Source organism: Somniosus microcephalus, chromosome 11 (genome assembly GCF_052327205.1).
Source record: "Somniosus microcephalus isolate GS21.2 chromosome 11, FLI_Smic_1.0, whole genome shotgun sequence".
NCBI classification, from domain to species: domain Eukaryota; kingdom Metazoa; phylum Chordata; class Chondrichthyes; order Squaliformes; family Somniosidae; genus Somniosus; species Somniosus microcephalus.
This window is the reverse complement of record NC_140997.1, coordinates 188,666,705-188,685,658: the sequence shown is the minus strand read 5'-3', so window position 1 is coordinate 188,685,658 and position 18,954 is coordinate 188,666,705. Positions and strand designations below refer to the sequence as shown.

Sequence of the window (18,954 nt, the reverse complement as noted above, 5' to 3'; positions counted from 1 at the left end):
TTTAAATGGCTCGGCAGCGCACGATATCCACTGGTAGCGCTGGCTGGATGCCTGATTCTGGATAATGAAGAGGCAGCACAAATATTACGTGGGCTATAGCTGGCTTCAGTGCCCCTAGACCAGGGAAGGGAAAATGGGCCAGGGTTCCCCCTCCTCACCCCTGCTGTAAAATGCACGTGTATGTGGCCATGTACTGAGGAGGGGATTCCGTGTGTTGTGATTGCTCCCAGGGTGAACACTTGCTGGCTAAGCTCACATGTGAAGGATGCCACTTGGGTGAGGCACTGGAAAGCTACCCAGTACTTGAGGGCCAGCCATTACCTTCAGGGGAGGAGGGAAGAAAATTGGAAAAAGAAAGCTGATTCACAGCTTTTGGCACATCTTGGAGTTTGCCAATGATTTGATCATTTCATTTTCTGTGGATTAAAATTTCATTCAACTGACCATCTGGCCATCGCCGCCGCAAATATGAGGATGGTAGAGTTTCATTGGATCGTGTTCTGGAAAAGACTACTGAAATACTATCTGTTGTCCTTTAGATTAGAGAAGTGGCATTAAGTATGCATATTGGCATGTAATACCATGTAAAGCATGAACTGCTGTGATTGGGGTGCTTCTGAAGAAACTCCCAACATAACAGTTGGTCAGGAATTCACATCTTGTAGCGATGTCACAGAGGGCCTGTTGCACAGTCTCCTTCAGTAAAAGGAGCCTCCACTAGCACAAGTTCTGCCAAAGTGAGATAATGTTAGCTCTCCCTGCAGATGTGAAGTTGCAGGTGCCAGAGGGAGAGCAAAGTGCAGCCCCAAGGCAGCCTGAGAAACCTGGCATCTCTCAGAAGCTTCTCTTCGAAGACGCCAGCTTAGAGGACCCCACAGGTGTCAGTAAAAGGATGTGTGGGCAAAAAAAAACTAACAACTAGCATAAAGGCTCATGAAAGCCCATGTTTAAACAGTTAATAATTTTTTTTATATTGCAAGAAGGCACCTGAAAAATCTTTGGGCTTTTCAAGGCCCTCCTACCTTTTGGGCCTACCCTAGGCCTCCTTCTTGACAGATTCTATTCATTTTCTGAGGACTCAACATGCAATATGCCTGGCAGCTGGGAAATGTAGCGCTCTTCCTCCCCGCTTTTGTACAGAGTAATGAAGCTCCTGTCTACTTTGGGAGCTTCAAATGCCTGACTGAAAAATTGAGCAAGTCACGAAGCCACATTGTTTATCACACTGTTTGTGGTCGAAATTGGAATGGCAGCAGGACGTAACATTGGCCCAGTTATCTTTTTGACATACATGGATTATATACAATTAATTAATAAAATTCAAGATTTAACTAATATACAAATAAGTCGCAAATGTAACACTGCTATTCAAGAAAGGAGGGAGAGACAAAACGAGGAACTACAGGCCAGTTAGCCTGACATCAGTCGTCGGGAAAATGCTGTAATCCATTGTTAAGGAAGTGTATCAAGTCACTTAGAAAATCATAACATGATTAGGCAGAGTCAACATGGTTTTATGAAAGGGAAATCGTGTTTGACAAATTTATTAGGGAGAGAAATTCGGTATCGCCCCATTTAGGGCACATTAATCGGCCGGGCACAAAGTTTAGTGCCTGGCGCTAATTATCGTCTCAGACTGCAAACCTACCTTCATTCGCCCCTGGAGGTGATTGGAGCGCTAAATCAGGCGCTACACACAAGGCGCTAACGCCGAGGAGCGAGGCGCTACCTCAGAGCGCTGGCAAAGCTCATGTGATGTGAGTCAGCAATGGAACACAGTCACACTGGTGCCGGCCAGTTCTTAAAGGGGAGGGTCGATCTTGCTCTCCATCCACACCCTGCTCATTGCAGCCTTGAATCTCGGCCTGGAGAGACCTGTACATCAAATCTGCTGGAAAGAACAATGGAGAGGCCCAGGGAAAGAGCTGAGAGTGCAGCCCCAACAGTCTCTTCTAAATCGATGCAAGGAAGGTCAAATCAAAATGAACCTGCAAAGTGCCGCTCAGTACCCAAAACGCCTTCACACCGCGTTGAATCTCTCCAGAAGTCTCTCTCTCTCTCCGAATGCGTGGTGCAAAAATGCCGCCGACAGAAAAAGGCAGGAAGTGGTCGCCTTTACATAGCACTCCCCCAGTCCCTTCCCGACTGCAAAATGCTCCCCTCAACCTGTCATTGCGGCAGGCGGAAAGGCAGGGGGCGCCACTCAATATCCGGTCCGGGGCATTGCACGCTCGACAGACGTCACGATCTGCGGGCGCAGGAGATCGTGGCGGTAGTGTTTAGCGCCGCCTCAAAATGTCTGGTCAATTTCACGAGCGGTGCAAACATCGCCGCGCCCGGGCGCTAGTTGCTTTTTCCCCCTTAGAGCTTTTTAAGGATGTAACTAGCAGGGTAGATAAAGGGGAACCAGTGGATGTAGTACATTTAGATTTCCAAAAGGCATTCGATAAGGTGCCACATAAAAGGTTATTACGCAAGATTAGGGCTCATGAGGTTGGGGGTAATATAGTAGCATGGATAGAGGATTGGTTAACGGACAGAAAACAGAGAGTAGGGATAAATGGATCTTTTTCAGGTTGGCAGGCTGTAACTAATGGGGTGCCGCAAGGATCAGTGTTGGGGTCTCAGCTATTTACATTCTATATTAATAACCTAGATGAAGGGACCGAGTGAATGTATCCAAGTTTTCTGATGATACAAAGCTAGTTGGGACAGCAAGCTGTGAGGAGAACACAAAGGCCCCGATTTTCCTGGAGCCGTCAGGCGGGGTTTCAGGCGTGCAGGGGTTGAAAATCGCAGAAATAGGGGGTCTCGACCCGCACCCCCCCCCCGCCCGATTCCCCACCCCGTCCGACTGTTGCCCCGGTGTTTCAACGCGACCCGAATCAGTCCCACCTGCAACAGGCGGGACTGGTCGTCGGGAGCCTAATCAGCAATAATTGGCATCTGTAATCCAATTTTAAGGGGCCCTTGCAATTTTCAGCCTTTCCCCACATAAACCACGCCTGGTGGGAACACCACTGATGAAACCTGGCGTGAACAATGTCGGCTTGCTTACTTTCAGCTGCAGGTCAATCAGGAATGAAGAGATTTAATCAGACAGCATTTGTAGGCTGCAGGACCTTGTTGCTCCAGGATTGGGGCAACTTGTTCAAGGCTTAGGCACAGCTGTGGAAGGTTGGAGCCTCACACTCTTCTCCAGTGTGAGCTCCTGGGAAGCCCCTCTCACCACCTTCACTCAGCGCTTCCTCAACGGAGACATCTGCCAGAAGCATGGGAGGCCTTTTGTTCCTTCCCTTCTTGGCATTAGAGGATCTCCAACAGCAGAGGAGGCTGCAGCAGATCCAGCAACAACAGCAGCACCAGCAGGAGCGACAGGCTGTGGCTCAGCCACCTGAGACAGCACAAGCCAGAAGGGGCCAGCGCATGGAAGGCCGTCTGCGCAGGAGATACCCCCCAAACAGGGTCTACAGACACAGGGTGAGCTACCTCAACATGACTGAGCAGCAGTGCCAAAGGCGGCTCCAACTTTCGTGAGAGGTAGTGACTGACATCTGCGCAATGCTACAGCAAGACCTGGAGCCCAGAGCATCAGTTCGACACTCCTTACCAGTGGCCATCAAAGTCACCACCGCACTCAACTTTTATGCCTCAGGCTCCATCCAGGGATCAGCAGCAGACATCAGCGGCATCTCCCAGGCAGCCGCACACACTTGCATCAAACAGGTCACCAATGCCCTCTTTGCCCTCGCGCACAATCACATCCATTTCACCAGGGATCGCGCAAGTGTGAAGGCGCGAGCGCTTGGATTAGCTCAGCTGGCAGACTTTCCAAGGGTGCAGGGCATCATTGACTGCACACATGTGGCCCTTAGGGCACCCCATCACAATCCAGGAGTTTTTGTCAACCGCAAGGGCTTCCACTCCCTTAACGTTCAGCTGGTATGTGACCACAAGAAGGTGATTTTGCATGTTTGTGCCAAGTATCCTGGCAGCTGCCATGACTCCCTCATACTGCATCAGTCTACTGTGCCTCCGCTATTCAGTCCGCCAAACGAACTTCAGGGATGGCTACTTGGAGACAAGGGATATCCCCTGTGGATTTGGCTAATGACGCCGTTGAGACCAGCCAACGAAGCTGAGGAGCGCTACAACTCCAGCCACATTTCCACCAGATGCATTATCGAGCAAGCCATCGGATTGCTAAAGATGCACTTCAGATGCCGCGATAGATCAGGTGGAGCCCTACAGTACTCAGCAGCCAGGGTCTCCAAAACCGCCATGGTATGCGGTGTGCTTCACAACATGGCACAGCCTCGTGGCTTGCCGATTCCCCAGGCCCAAGAGGCTCCTCACAAAGCCGCCTCGGATGAGGATGATGCTGAGGATGATGTTGAGGAGGAGGAGGACGGAAACGAGCATCCTGCAGAGGCCCGTCAACCAGCGGCACCAGTGCGCGAGAACATTGCTGGGCGGAATGCAAGGAACGCACTCATCCTGGCCAGATTTGCGTAGCCTGGTACATCAAACACTGTAGCCTCGCTGCTTCTTAGCTGACCATGAACAGTGGCCCATGCCTGCGCATTTCTACCTATTTGACCAGCTTGCTGACATCTGCAAGTAATCTTAAGGCCTCAATGTGAAATCCCCATTCGCCAAATGACAGACGCCACAACTGCAGCAGTTGCCACCAGATTTTTTATGTACAAGAAACTGATGGCATTAAAACGATATACAAGACTTTTCACCCAAGTGACTACCCTTGTGATTAGTGGTGCTTTATTTTTCTCTTACGCGTGCTCCTACGTAGTGGTACCCCTGTGGCTTCAGCAGATGTGGAGGCCCCATGCTCACTTTCCTGCTGCTCCTGTCTTGACACCTTTGGCGGGCGTCCTCTGGGGTGGCGAGCCTGTGAGGGCTCGCCAGCAGTCTGCTGCTCCTGCGGCTGTGCAGGGGTTGAGACTCCTATCTCACTTGGGTGTGAACTCCGGCGGGGCTCTGACCGAGGGCTCTGAAGTGGCATGGAAGTGTGAGCGCGTGGAGAGAAACCCCCACTTCCTTGAGGTGTGCCAACAACCTCCCTCTCATGGGTCCGGTCCCCCTCAGCACCTGCAAGTGGCTGGAGAGCACCTTGCTGCACATCAGGGGGGCCATGGGGACCCGTCTCTGCACTGGAAGTCCTGCTCAGAGGGACTTCCTTGAAGGTCTGGTTTCGGTGCTCAACAGATGCCCATCGCTCCTCAAGAGATGTCATTCTATTCTGAGCACTCACCATGTTTTCGATACCCTGGCGACTAAGCTCCTCCATGGCCGTAGCCCTCCTCTCCTCGGCCGTAGCCCTCCTCTCCTCGGCCGCAGCCCTCTTCTCTTCGGCGTTAGCCAGCCTTACCACGGAGGTAGCCATCCTTTCTGTGGTGATGCTTTCATGCGCCAATGACTCCAATAAGGCTCTGCTCATGCTCGCCGTGGACTCCTCCATTCGCTCCACACGCGCAGCGACCCTGGAGACAAAACCTGCCAGAGACTCCTGCATCTGTGCATGGAGATCCATCGCGTCCTCTCTTGCGGATGGACTCAGAGGCATAGGGTCCACATGCAGCTGAGCTGAGCCGGCAGAGGCTTGCGCCCTCCGACGAGGGCTCTCCACTGCTGTCCCTGTCTTCGCCCCCCCCGCGATGTGTGAGTGCCTGCGCTGGTGCTGGGTGCACTTACTTCTGCTGATGCTGCGCCCTCAGAGGCTGGAGCTTCCTCTGAGGAGTCTGGCTGAAAAGCCTCTTCCTCCTCGACAGTGGGGATGGGGGCTCTGGATGGTCCTGTGGGGGAGTAAAGGAAAGAGTTAGAGATCTGATGCCAAGGCTACTTGCACATTGGATTTGGCAGATGCTCATAAGTCCAAATGATGTAGCTTCAGAATCATATCAGCGACTCATGCTATGTCAATGAGAGAGATGGGAAACTATTCTGTCACCAGCTTTCGGGCTTGCTCCTGTCTCTCCTTCCCCAGCTTCCGCCGCCACGTCAGCCCCAACAATCTCCATCACTGCTTCCTCCCAGGGGGTCAGGTGGGCGATTGAGGGTGGTCCTCCTCCAGTCCTCGTTCGCTCTCTCCTATTGTGAGCTCTCTCTTCTTGCAATGAGGGAGACAATTGGAGTTTGAGTGAGAGTGCAGGAGTGAGTGTAGAGATTGCATAGCATAGATACTTAGAAGGAGACAAAGATGGTGTGAGGCTGCAAGACCAAGGGCCCTCCCTGTGTGTTGTCAGTTGTGTTCCAAGCATCAGAGTGAGAGGCAGTGAGAGGGCTGCATGGTGGAATAGTTATGTGAATGTGAGCATAGAGAGAGAGGGAATGGGTAAGGGTGCATGGATGTGACTGTGAAGTGGGATGTGGAGGAAGAGAGTGCTGAAGCTGAGTGCTGTTGGCGAACGGCAATGGGGATCAGGTTGAGGGTGATGGAAACTTCATACTTACTTTTCTTGTGCGGTGAAGGTCATGGAAGCGCTTCCTGCACTGCATCCAGGTCTGTCGGGTGACTCCCTGAGAGTTCACCTCTGCAGCCACCTCCATCCAAGCAGCCCTGGTCTCTTTGGGAGGCCTCTTCCTCCCTGAGCTAGGGAAGAGGACCTCCCTGTGGGCCCTAACCCCATCCACCAATGTCTGCAATGAGGTCTCATCAAATTTGGTGGCAGCTCGGGCTCTGCCGCTGGCAGCAGCTGGTGCAGGCTCCTCTGCCATTCTGTACGACTGGTTGGGAAGCCTGCAGAGGTTGAAAAGCTTGCTGGAGACTTTAAAAGCACCATGAATGATGACCTCATACTGTGGGGCTTTCTGACTGGAAATGGACAATTAGCAAGGGTGCCCACACGCTGGAAATTAATTGGCCAATTGAGGGAAAATTGCGTGCAGCTGGCTGACCCATTTAGATTCGGGTCGGAACCCGACATTCGGGGAACCCGACAATTCCCCGCACCTGCGGGAAAATCAGCCCCAAAGAGTCTGCAAAGGGATATAGATAGACTAAGTGAGTGGGCAGTAAGGTGGCAGATGGAGTATAATGTAGGGAAATGTGAGGTTATTTACTCTGGTAGGAAGAATAGAAAAACAGAATATTTTTTAAATGGTGAGAAACTTTCAAATGTTAGTGTTCAAAGAGATTTGGGTGTCCTCGTGCAAGAAACACAGAAAGCTAGCATGCAGGTACAGCAAGCAATATGGAAGGCAAATGGCATGTTAGCCTTTAATGTAAGGGGGTTGGAGTATAAGAGTAAGAAAGTCTTGCTACAATTGTACAGGGCCTTGGTGAGACCACACCTGGAGTACTGTGCACAGTTTTGGTCTCCTTATCTAAGGAAGGTTATACTTGCCTTGGAGGCGGTGCAACAAAGGTTCACTAGATTGATTCCTGGGATGAGAGGGCTGTCCTATGATGAGAGATTGTGAAGAATGGGCCTATACCCTCGAGTTTAGAAGAATGAGAGGTGATCTCATTGAAACATACAAGATTCTGAAGGGGATTGACAGGGTAGATGCTGAGAGATTGTTTCCCCTGGCTGGAGTGTCTAGAACTAGGGGGCATAGTCTCAGATAAGTGGTAGGTCATTTAAGACTGAGATGAGGAGGAATTTCTTCACTCAGCGGGTTGTGATCGGGCAGGAAAGTGGAGTTGAGGTCGATGATCAACCATGATCTTATTGAATGGCGGAGCAGGCTCGAGGGGCCGTACGGCCTACTCCTGCTCTTACTTCTTATGTTCTTATGTCGTAACTCTGCAGCAACAGACACTAATGCAATAACAAGAGTTTAACTGCGGGCTGGTTTTGTCGGTTCAAAACTCACCCACTGCAGCAAAAAAAAAGACCCAGGGTATTTTAATCCTTGGGCCTCATTTAAATGCCACCAGACTTCCCGCCCAGCCGACTTCCTAGCCATTCTGTGTTAAGACCAGGTAAGTGGTGGGTACAGTCACCAGGCTGTCCTTTGTAGGTCCTCGTGACCGGGAGGATGGGAAGTGAGATCATGCCATGGGACACCTAAGATTTCCTTATGGTGCTCAGAAGAACGCTCTTGCTCTTTCTGACCCCACATGGAAAGTAAAATTACCTTTAAACTTTCCTTTTTAGGCCTCTTCTGGTCCTTGGTCCACTTATTCGTTGACCTGTCGGGAAACTCACTGCCACTCCCGCTCAGGTCTCTTAGTAAAGATTGCAGTTGGGACGCGACATGCATATGTTAAACAGGACCCTGGCAACTTTGGGTGCTGTCCTTGCCACCTGCCTGCTCAATGGAGCAGGTTAAAACAGTGGCAGTTCAGCTCCCGACGGATCCTGGGCAGATAAGTGACCTGGGCGATTTTAAATGCCGGGCAAAAACCACGTGGGTAGGGTTAAAATTTCCTCCAATAGGTTTGCGACTGAGCTGACATTGAAACTGGAGAAATCATAAGAAATTACATATATTTAAATAAAACTAGCAGTTCTCCTATGTCTTTGCTAAAGTGTGATGACTGAAGTGTAACAGGAGATAATTGTGATTCTTGCAGGAAGTGTGTGCTATACGGAGGATTTTATAACTAACCAATTTCCCATGGTATTCCAAATGGCAAGTCAGAGAATATGGTTGCTCTCTGACCTGTCTACTGTCTTAATTTGCTGTTTCCCTCTCTTATGACCCCGCTTCTGTTTCTCTTCCTTGAACTCTACTTTTTGCTTCATTCTGTCTTTTGCTTTTTTCAGGTTGGAAGCAGTGGATGGTATGGCATGGTTTGGTGTGTGGGTAAAGAAGCCACCAATGGCTGCAGGTTGCATTTGGGGTGTGGGTTGCCGGGATCATTTGGCTCTCGGTGGCTCTCTTCTCATCCCCTCCCCCCTTCATCTTCCACCTACACCTTTGTTTTCGACCAGCCTCTTCCTACCTTACTACCTCTTCCCTTTTGAACTATGTGCTGAACTCTTGTATCTAGCCCTCCCCCTTGTTCTGTAGTCACTCATCTCACCTTTAACCCTCCCTCCATCCTCCACGCCCACTCTCTTCCCAAGTTTGGCATAAAAATAAAACAAAAAAGGTGATTCAACCATGGCTAACAAGGGAAATTAGGGATAGCATAAGATCCAAGGAGAGGACATATAAATTGGCCAGAAAAAGCAGTAAACCTGAGGATTGGGAGCAGTTTAGGATCCAACAAAGGAGGACAAAGGGATTAATTAAGAGGGGGAAAATAGAGTATGAGAGTAAGCTTGCAGGGAACATAAAAACTGACTAAAAGCTTTTATAGATATGTGAAGGGAAAAAAATTGGTGAAGTCAAGTGTAGGTCCCTTGCAGTCAGAATCAGGGGAATTTATAATGGGGAACAAAGAAATGGCAAACCAATTAAATACATACTTTGGTTCTGTCTTCACAAAGGAGGACACAAATAACCTCCCAAAGATGTCGGGGAACATAGGGTCTAATGAGAGGGAGGAACTGATAGAAATCAGTATTTGTAGGGAAATGGTGTTAGGAAAATTGATGGGATTGAGGGCCGATAAATCCCCGGGGCCTGATAATCTACATCCTAGGGTACTTAAGGAAGTGGCCCTAGAAATAGTAGATGCATTGCTGGTCATCTTCCAAAATTCTATAGATTCTGGAACAGTTCCCATGGATTGGAGGGTAGCTAATGTTACCCCACTGTTCAAAAAGGATGGTAGAGAGAAAATGGGGAATTACAGACCGGTAAGCCTGACATTGGTAGTGGGAAAAATGCTAGAGTCCATTTGAGGGCATGTTGTTATGAAAAAAGTTGAAATAATTTTTATATATATATGTGTGGGAAGGAAAGAGAGAGGGAAAGAGAAAGGGGGAAGGAGAGAGAGAGAGAAAGGGGGAAGGAGAGAGAGAGAAAGGGGGAGGGAGGGAGAGAGAGAGAGCGGGAGAAGGAGAGAGAGAGAGACTGGGGGGAGAAGAGCGAGATGGGGGGAGAGAGTCTGGGGGGGAGAGAGAGAGAGAGAGAGAGAGACTGGGGGGGAGAGAGAGACTGGGGGGAAGCGAGAGAGAGAGGGAAGGAGAGAGAGGGAAGGAGAGAGAGAGAGAGAGGGAAGGAGAGAGAGGGAGAGGGAAAGAGAGAGAGCAAGAGGGAAGGAGAGAGAGAGCAAGAGGGAAAGAGAGAGAGAGAGAGGGAAGGAAGGAGAGAGAGAGGGAAGGAGAGAGAGAGGGAAGGAGAGAGAGAGGGAAGCAGAGAGAGAGAGAGAGAGAAGGAGAGAGAGAGAGAGAGAGGGAAGGAGAGAGAGAGAGAGAGGGAAGGAGGGAGAGAGAGAGAGGGAAGGAGAGAGAGAGAGACAGAGAGAGAGGGAAGGAAAGAGTGAGGGAAGGAGATAGAGAAGAGAGGAAGACACCCCAGGGCTGGACTCAGAGCCCGGCGGGTGAAGAAGGGCGGACGCCATTTCGTGAGGTCGGCGGGAAGTTTGAATTGCGGCGGCCGATGGAAGGAAGGAAGAAGGCGAGTTCTCCCTCCCTCTCCCACCCCTTCACTCTTTCCCTCCCTCACCCTCTCTCCCTCCCCCTCTCTCTCCCTGCCGCTCCCCCTCTCCCTTCTCTCTCTGCCCCCCTCTCTCCCTGCCCCTCTCTCTCCCCCCTCTCTCTCTCTCTTCCCCTCCCTCTCCGCGCTCTCCCTCCCTCTTTCTCCCTCCTTCACCTCTCTCTCTCCCCCTATCCTCTCCCTCCCTCTCTCCCTCCCTCCCCCTCTCTCTCTCCCTCCCCCTGTCTCTCCCTCCTTTCCTCTCTCTCCCTCCCTCCCCTCTCCCTCCCTAGCGCCTCAGGCCCGGCCCGATGGACCCCTGCCGCTCCGGTGAAGCGGAGCCCCCGCGCACGGCGTAGCGCCTCAGGCCCGGCCTGGCTCACCCGAGCTCAGCTCCCGCTGCGGCCCGCCGCCGCTCACCTGAGCTCAGCTGCCGCTGCGGCCTCCCGCTGCTGCTCCCCCGCTCGCTCTCTCTCGGGCCGTATGGTTGTCTGTTTTCCCGCGCAGCTGGCCAGAGAAAAGAAAAACAAAAGAGATGAAGAGTCTAATTTAAAGCAGCCTCTCCCCCGCTAAAAGGTGAGAGCCGGAGGGAGATTTTGCAGGTGAAGAAGGGCGGCCGCCATTTTGTGAGGCACTAACGGCAGGCTGCAGGATTAGGCCCCGCCCAGACATGCCATGAAACGCCCCCCGTGACGCAGCACGCTCCCCCCGTAGGATTGGTCAACCTTCACGTCACTCAACGCTAATGAGCGGATTCCCCCGTAGGATTGGTCAACCGCTAATGAGCGGATTTTTCCCGTTTTTTGAAAGTTTTTTGTCTACTGTCCGAACAATTTTTGTCTGACCAAAAAGTAAATATGCCTATGACACTCCCCTAATCATAAGCTTTCTTTTGATATAACATATGTGTAGGTACGCTCTAACTTTTGACTGAAGCCCGGACATTCACACACACAGACAGACAGACACACAGACAGACAGACACCACGATCCTTTTATATATATATACTAGCTGGAGTGCCCGGCGGTGCCGAGGCTTTTTCGAGGGCATGTTGTTGTTGGAAGAGAGAGAGAGAGAGAGAGCGCGACTGGGGGGAAGAGAGAGAGCGCGACTGGGGGGAAGGGGGGGAAAAGGGAGAGGGGGGAAGGGGAGGGGGGGACTTTTGGGACGGGGGAAGGGGGGAAAGGGTGGGGGGAGGGGGGGAAAGGGAGGGGGGAAGGAGGGAAAGGGAGAGGGGAGGGGGGAAAGGGAGAGGGGAAAGGGAGGGGAGGGGGAGGGGGGAAGGAGAGAGGGAAGGAGGAAGAAACCGGGCAGCCCAGACTGAAGATGGCGCTGTTCGGGCCCACATTGAAGTTCTGCCATGATCAAAGATGGCGTCACGAGGAAATTGTGCCGCCAGGATCAAATATGGCGCTGTGGGGTCGCTGCATTGAACTGCCAGGATGAAAGATGGCCGGGCCCAGTTGCCGGGATAACCCTCCTCCCCTCCCGATCTCCAGATCCGGTTGCCGGGTTAACCCTTGAGAGGGGGGGGGACCGAGGAGAGGGGATAGGGGGCGGGGGCAGAAAGAAAAAAAAGCTGTCTGCCAGCCTTCAGGGCGGGTGCGGCCAGCCTTGAAGGTGCGTGAAGAAGCCGGCGGCCATTTTCTCATGTCGGTTGGAAGCACGGGAAAAAAAATTTTCTTAATAAAAACTGCAACATTTCTTTACTTTAAAAAAAAAAGTAGCTGCAAAGTACAAAATTGGAAATCTTCTAACTTTATATGTTCTTTCCTTAAAAACTTTTGGCTTTTGTATATTTTCTAACTTTATATCTTCTTTCCTTAAAAAACTTTCGCCTTTTGAAAACCGAAAGTTTTTTAAGGAAAGAAGATATAAAGTTAGAAGATATACAAAAGCCTTTAAGGAAAGAAGATATAAAGTTAGAAGATATAAAAACGGAATTATTTATTCTCTATCTCTTCACTTACGTTGCAATAGTTGCTGCAGTCACTCCAGTGCTCGCGAAGACTAAAGTAACTTTTATTTATTCTGTCTTATTAAGCATCAGGCCCCGCCCACACACACCATAGGATTGGTCAACCATCACGTGATGGGGGAGACCGAAGGGGCGGGGGGTGAGGGGTGGGAGGAGCTTGCCACAAAACAGTTGCCTAGGGTCCAGCATGGCTGGCAACAGACGCCCAGGCTTAGAGGCCTACCTGCAAAAACGGGGAAAGGTAGGAAAATTAATGAGATTAGATAAAAGATTTAGAAAGTAATTAACTTTTTTTTAAAACAATTTCTGAAAGTAATTAACTTTTTTTAAAAAGAATTTCTGTTTTAAAAGGAACTTTTTTTTAAAGACGCAGAAAGCGGGAAAAAGAAATGAAAAGTCTGGAATCAAGATGGCGGCAACTCACCTCGGTTCAGAACGATAAGGCCCGCCCACACAGGCACCGATTGGTGGACCGTCAGGTCACCGAAGCGTAGGATTGGTCAATCGTCCCGTCACTCGACCGTAGGAGGGCCTGGCCGCACGCGCCAGGAACCCGCCGTACGATTGGTCGACCTCGACGTCACTCGATGCTAATGAGTGGATAATGAGCGGAATGTTGAACGTTTTTTGGATACCGCGGGCGCAATTTTTGTCCGGCCGAAACGTAAATATGCTTAGGATGGTTCTGGAATCGTCAGCTTTCTTTCGACGTAACACACGTGTAGGTACGCTCTATAACTTTCGAGTTAATTCAATACAGACAGACAGACGGAATGACAGACAGACAGAAGAACCGCTTTATATATATATAGATAGAAGATGTGATAGCAGAGCACTTGGAAAAAAGTGAACGGATCGGACAAAGTCAACATGGCTTTACAAAAGGTAAATCGTGCTTGACTAATCTACTGGAATTTTTTGAGGATGCAACTGGTAAAATAGATAAGGGAGAACCAGTGGATGTCGTGTATTTGGACTTTCAAAAGGCTTTTGATAAGGTCCCGCATAAGAGATTAGCGTGTAAAATTAAGGCACATGGGATTGGGGGCAAGGCATTGACTTGGATAGAGAACTGGTTGGCAGACAGAAAGCAAAGAGTTGGAATAAACAGGTCTTTTTCCGAATGGCAGGCAGTGACTAGTGGGGTACCGCAGGGATCGGTCCTTGGATCCCAGCTATTCACAATATATGTTAATGATCTGGACGAGGGAACTAGATGTAATATCTCCAAGTTTGCAGACGACACAAAGCTGGGTGGGCGTGTGTGCCGAGAAACTCCAGAATGATTTGGACAGGTTGGGTGATTGGGCAGAAGCATGGCAGATGCAATATAACGTGGATAAATGCGAGGTTATCCACTTTGGTGTCAAAAACAGGAAGGCAGATTATTATCTAAATGGCAATAGATTGGGAGAAGGGGAAGTGCAACGAGACCTGGGCGTCCTTGTGCACCAGTCGCTGAAAGTAAGCATGCAGGTGCAGCAGGCGGTTAAGAAGGCAAATGGTATGTTGGCCTTCGTAGCGAGAGGGTTTGAGTACAGGAACAAGGATGTTTTGCTGCAGTTGTACAGGACCTTGGTGAGAACACACCTTGAGTATTGTGTGTAGTTTTGGTCGCCTTATCTGAGGAAGGATGTTCTTGCCATGGAGGGAGTTCAGCGAAGATTCACCAGACTGATACCTGGGATGGCAGGAATGACGTATGAGGAGAGATTGGGTCGATTGGGCTTATACTCGCTGGAGTTCAGAAGAATGAAAGGGGATCTCATTGACACTTATAAAATTCTAACAGGACTAGACAGACTAGATGCAGGAAGGATGTTCCCGATGGCTGGGGAGTCCAGAACCAGGGGTCACAGTCTAAAGATAAGGGGTAAGCCATTTAGGACAGAGATGAGGAGGAATTTCTTCACCCAGAGAGTGGTGAACCTGTGGAATTCTCTGCCAAAGAAGGCAGTAGAGGCCAATTCATTAAATATATTCAAGAAGGAGTTGGATATATTTCTTAAGGCTAAAGGGATCAAGGGATATGGAGAGAAGGCAGGAACAGGGTACTGAATTTGGATGATCAGCCATGATCTCATTGAATGGCGGAGCAGGCTCGAGGGCCCGAATGGCCTTCTCCTGCTCCTATCTTCTATGTTTCTATGTAACCGCCCCCCCCAAAGGCAGATAGCAAAAGGCCACAACCTGTTTCCCTGCTCCCTCCTATCCCTCCTTCTTATTTGTTACCCTCAAAGATGCTTTCTTTGCTTTCAAAATTCAAATTGTTGTCTTGAACAAATAAATTAGAATCAGGAAATTTTATCTGCCTCTCTACATTTGTTTATTAACAAAACACAGGTAAGTTTAAATCAATCAATATAAATTTGACTTCAGTAAAGCTTTTGAAAATTCGTCCTTGTTTTTTAAAATTATTTGAAGAAAAGCTACTGAGCAGAAAATGATGGAAGCTGAAGGAAAATATTTAATCAGTTCAGCAGACTGAAAGGTACTGACGCATCTGGGCAATGCACATGCTCAGACTGCATAATCCAAATATAGCTCAGAATCTCAGCTCAGAGCAAGACGATTAAGTCCAAGCCCAGGCTGTTGAGAGTGGCTGTAGCTTTCAAGTAAAACCTTTAGTTAAGTCATTCAAAGACATAAAAGCCAATTCAATGGATAAATTTAAATGTGCTATTGTGAAGCATGTAATTTTTGAATTTTATTATTTTATTTAAACCCTGAATTTGGACATTTGGCACCTCGTGACTGAGGAAAAAAATGGTGTATGAATAAAATGTTCTCAGTAATTTGTGGGAGCCTAGTGTCTAGATTACACATTCAGATTGATGAGCTAACATCGGCAAAACCCATTATAAATGTGGTCATAGAAATATATAATGGAAAACAGTTGATACAACATGTGTGACAATAGGCAGTGATGTAGTGTAGAAAGGAGGTGTGTGTGTGTAGATGTACGATTTTTAACAAGTTATAGATATGTGTTCAAACCTTTTTATGCCTGTGACCTGCTAACAAACCTTTTGCTATCTTGTTATCTTTCAGTTGCTGTTCTGCTGAAGGATGATTATTTTGTCAGTGGAACTGGCCTTCCAGGCAGACTTAAAGCAGAAAAGCTGGAATTTCACTGGGGTCAGAATAGGGGTTTCCCAGGTTCAGAGCACAGCCTCGAAGGAAAAAGATATCCCATTGAGGTGAGAAAAGCATCAAGTTGGTGAAATCTAATTTCACCTGATCATAAAAATATGTCTGTTATACTAGTGCTGCTGTGTGGTGAATTGGTTTACTCATGCATTGATTGGAACTTGATTTCCTTCACAGATCAGAATTCACATTATGCTCCATTTTGATATTCTGTATTTAGTTCATGTAGTAAAAGCTCTTAAGGCTGGTGCTTTCCTAATGTCTCAGTCATGATCTTTGTTCCAAGGCAGCCATTGATGTAGAAGAAACACAAATCCTGATTTCAAAGATAGTTCTTAACACAACTTATAATACATGGAATGAAAGTGCAGATTGAGTATTTGTTACATCCTTGCTTGGCTTACATTTTGTTGTGAAATTAATGAAGGAAATGCTATTTTAGGTTTCAAAATGTTCTTTAAAATGTTGTACCAAGAGACATAGGTGGAAGGTTGTGTGAATCATGTAAGACACATTAGTGTTAGGAAATGGTAACACTTTCCTATTTTTGCTTTTCCATTTCAAAATCGAGTACAACTATGTTTAAAGTAAAGTTGCTTTTATTCTGTACCAACACTGTATCTTAACTCCAGCCTCAGAAGATCACCTAAGAACAGCAGCAAAGTGGTTTTACCGTATTTTGATGCCAGCCATCCTTGTAACTTCTTTAATTGAGATTGCCAATTAATACTAAATTATATTCAGTTTTGAGTTGCAGGATTGCATCCATTGGGAACTGGGTTGGGACAGGCCAAACTGATTTCATGTAGGAGAGTGCCATCGCATGTTGGTCCCATAGGTGAAACCCTGGTGCATTAACTCATTATGCCAGTTGTCTATTTTGTGCAAATTTATATATGTAATGATTCAAAGGTTGGAAATCCTAATACAGCTGTTGATGTGCTTGTTATATTTGCAATTTCACTACCGAGACACCTTCTCAGTTGTCGTACTGAACTGTGTATGACATGACTCATTGGTTCCTGTTCTGTGGAAGATTGGCCTGCTTGCCATGGGCAGAATGCAGGAGTGTCCTCTGCTGGTTTATAGAGAATGGAATTTGTTTGGTTTATGAAGACAGCTATATTTTCTTTCATTCCCTTTCTATTGGCTTTCCTGCACTGTTATGTCATTTTCCGAGTGGATGGGCAGGTAATCTTCTGTGAGGCCTTCAACAATCTAGCTGTGTAACCAGCCAGCAGTAGATGATGAGAGTGGTCTGCGGTGACTGTTCACTTAATTTTTTGCTCCCAGCCCGTGTGGAAATGAAAGAACCCCAGTTGACATTTTCCATTGTGGCACTGGGAACTCAGTGTGTGCTCATCTCTTCTGTGATGCAGTGCATTGGTGTTGCAATGCAATTTTAGAGAACAACATTTGTACATGGACCTCCATTTTAGATTGACAAGGCCATGTGATATATCAAAACCCAGACTGAATCCAGGTAGATAAGTACTGGAAAACATTTTTTAGGGGCTCTGTTGCATTTTTTAATCAACCTGGCTTTGCAGACACTGAAAGCTGATCTGGTGCCACTCTGTAGTGAGGTCTGTATAGTTACCAAACAAGATGCAGCCATAACCTCTAATAGGTATTCCCCACAGACTCTGTTATTTGTTTACAAATTATTCAGTGGAAAAGTGCCTCCATATTCATCAGCTAGAAACACCAACCTGTTTAGTTTTAGACATTGTTCCCACAGAGCTAACATCCAATTAGCTGTTGAGGCTTGGATGTGATCACATGACCAAAACCACAAAGTGACATCTTTAGGAATTGATCCTAATAAAAGTTGAAGGATAATAGTTGAGTATATGCTGCTACATATATCCAGAATTTATAAACTTGTTTTGAAAATTAAGTTTTTCTTAGTCTGTTACTTTTCATTAAAACGGTTATGAGGGAAGGATTTTGCTGTGCTGGGTGTAGCAAAATTGTAAATCCGTTCTTAATGAATGGTTTATGATTTTGCTGTAGCCAGTGCAATAATAATCCCCCCCACATACCCCCCCCCCCCCGTCCCCCAAATGGTTCCATAAGCTGTTTTCATGAGTTTCCATAAAATTATACAAGAGACTTTGGGATGGGGAAATGTAGATTTTGTTCCTTTTAAGCAAGCTCAGCTCCTGCAATTACAATTTTTCCGCTTAGCTGTCTTGGGAAACTTGTTTGTTGGCTTCCTACCAATCTCAGTGTGATCCTTGCTACGCTCCCTCATTCTCACCTTGAGAAACACGGGGCACTTTCAGTGGGATGGAATTGGAAACTTCCTGACCTCATGCTATAGCATCTTGCCAGGAAGGTGAGTGCAGCGAATTAGAATACATGCCAACTACCAGTTTCTTAAGGAGACCGACACCATTTCAGCCCAGCGTATGACAAGAAAAATAAGTTATTTTTTGGCATTGGAAGTGGTCAGTATCAACCAATCAGTTTATTTGGCAGGTGGAACTGGAGCCTATCAGGACCAGATTTCAACAAGGTTGAATTAATTGCTTGTTAGTTAAAGCTGTGTGAAAATTGCTTCTTTTAATTTGATTTTAAAGATGAAGTAATATATATGACTGTTGTGTCATTTAAAAGAAATATCCAGCGTACAATTTTTGAACCTCAGCATTCAGTAATGAGTTGGCATTAAGTTCTGCTTTCTAGGTTTTCAGCTGTAACATTCAAGATTCTCTCAGCCACTGCTACATATGTCAGCAGTTGTTTTCTCTGCCCACATTTTTGTTACATTTCCAGTCTACTTTCTCTCTCTTCGCCCCTCCTCTTTATGCTTTCCTCAGATGTCTGAAGAATTGCCCTTGATTTAAAACAACAACAGCTTGCATTTATATAGCATTTTTCCCCAGTTGCTGTGGTTGATTTTCGCAATTATTTTTGCACATTCCATGCGTGCTGATTCCGCTGACATCCTTTTCTTTGGAGCATAGGATACTGCTCAGGGCCTAAAAAATCTTTTGGCTTTGCCCCTCCCTCACATTAAGGTGTGCCTGAACACCCTTTGCTGTACCAAGTTTCGGATTGAATAAGGACTTGTACTCTTCCATGAGTACATCCACGGGTCTTTGACTGGTGATCGTCTTAATATTGGACCAGTTTAACTTCAGGCTACAAAACCAATCTCTGCCCATCAATGAGGGACCCTTGCCTTTAATTACAATTTCAGTTGATTGTTTTGTTTGATTTTCATGCATTACTTGGACGATTATTTTCCCAAGGACTGGAAATGGGTGTCCAGAATAACTTTTCAGTAGGGAAATTTATCAAAACTTTCATCATATACTTTGTG

General features: G+C 47.6%; 1 protein-coding gene across 1 annotated transcript in view; it reads left to right on the top strand.

Annotated features, from left to right (window-relative positions):
* The window catches only part of LOC147111056 (receptor-type tyrosine-protein phosphatase gamma-like), a gene marked incomplete at its 5' end in the record, with an annotated part of 521,022 nt that overhangs the window by 16,377 nt on the left and 485,691 nt on the right, over positions 1-18,954 (top strand). Inside the window, one exon of the mRNA XM_085999999.1 lies at positions 15,525-15,673. Coding sequence (XP_085856125.1) covers positions 15,525-15,673 — 149 coding nt within the window. The remainder of the gene's footprint in view (positions 1-15,524; positions 15,674-18,954) is intronic.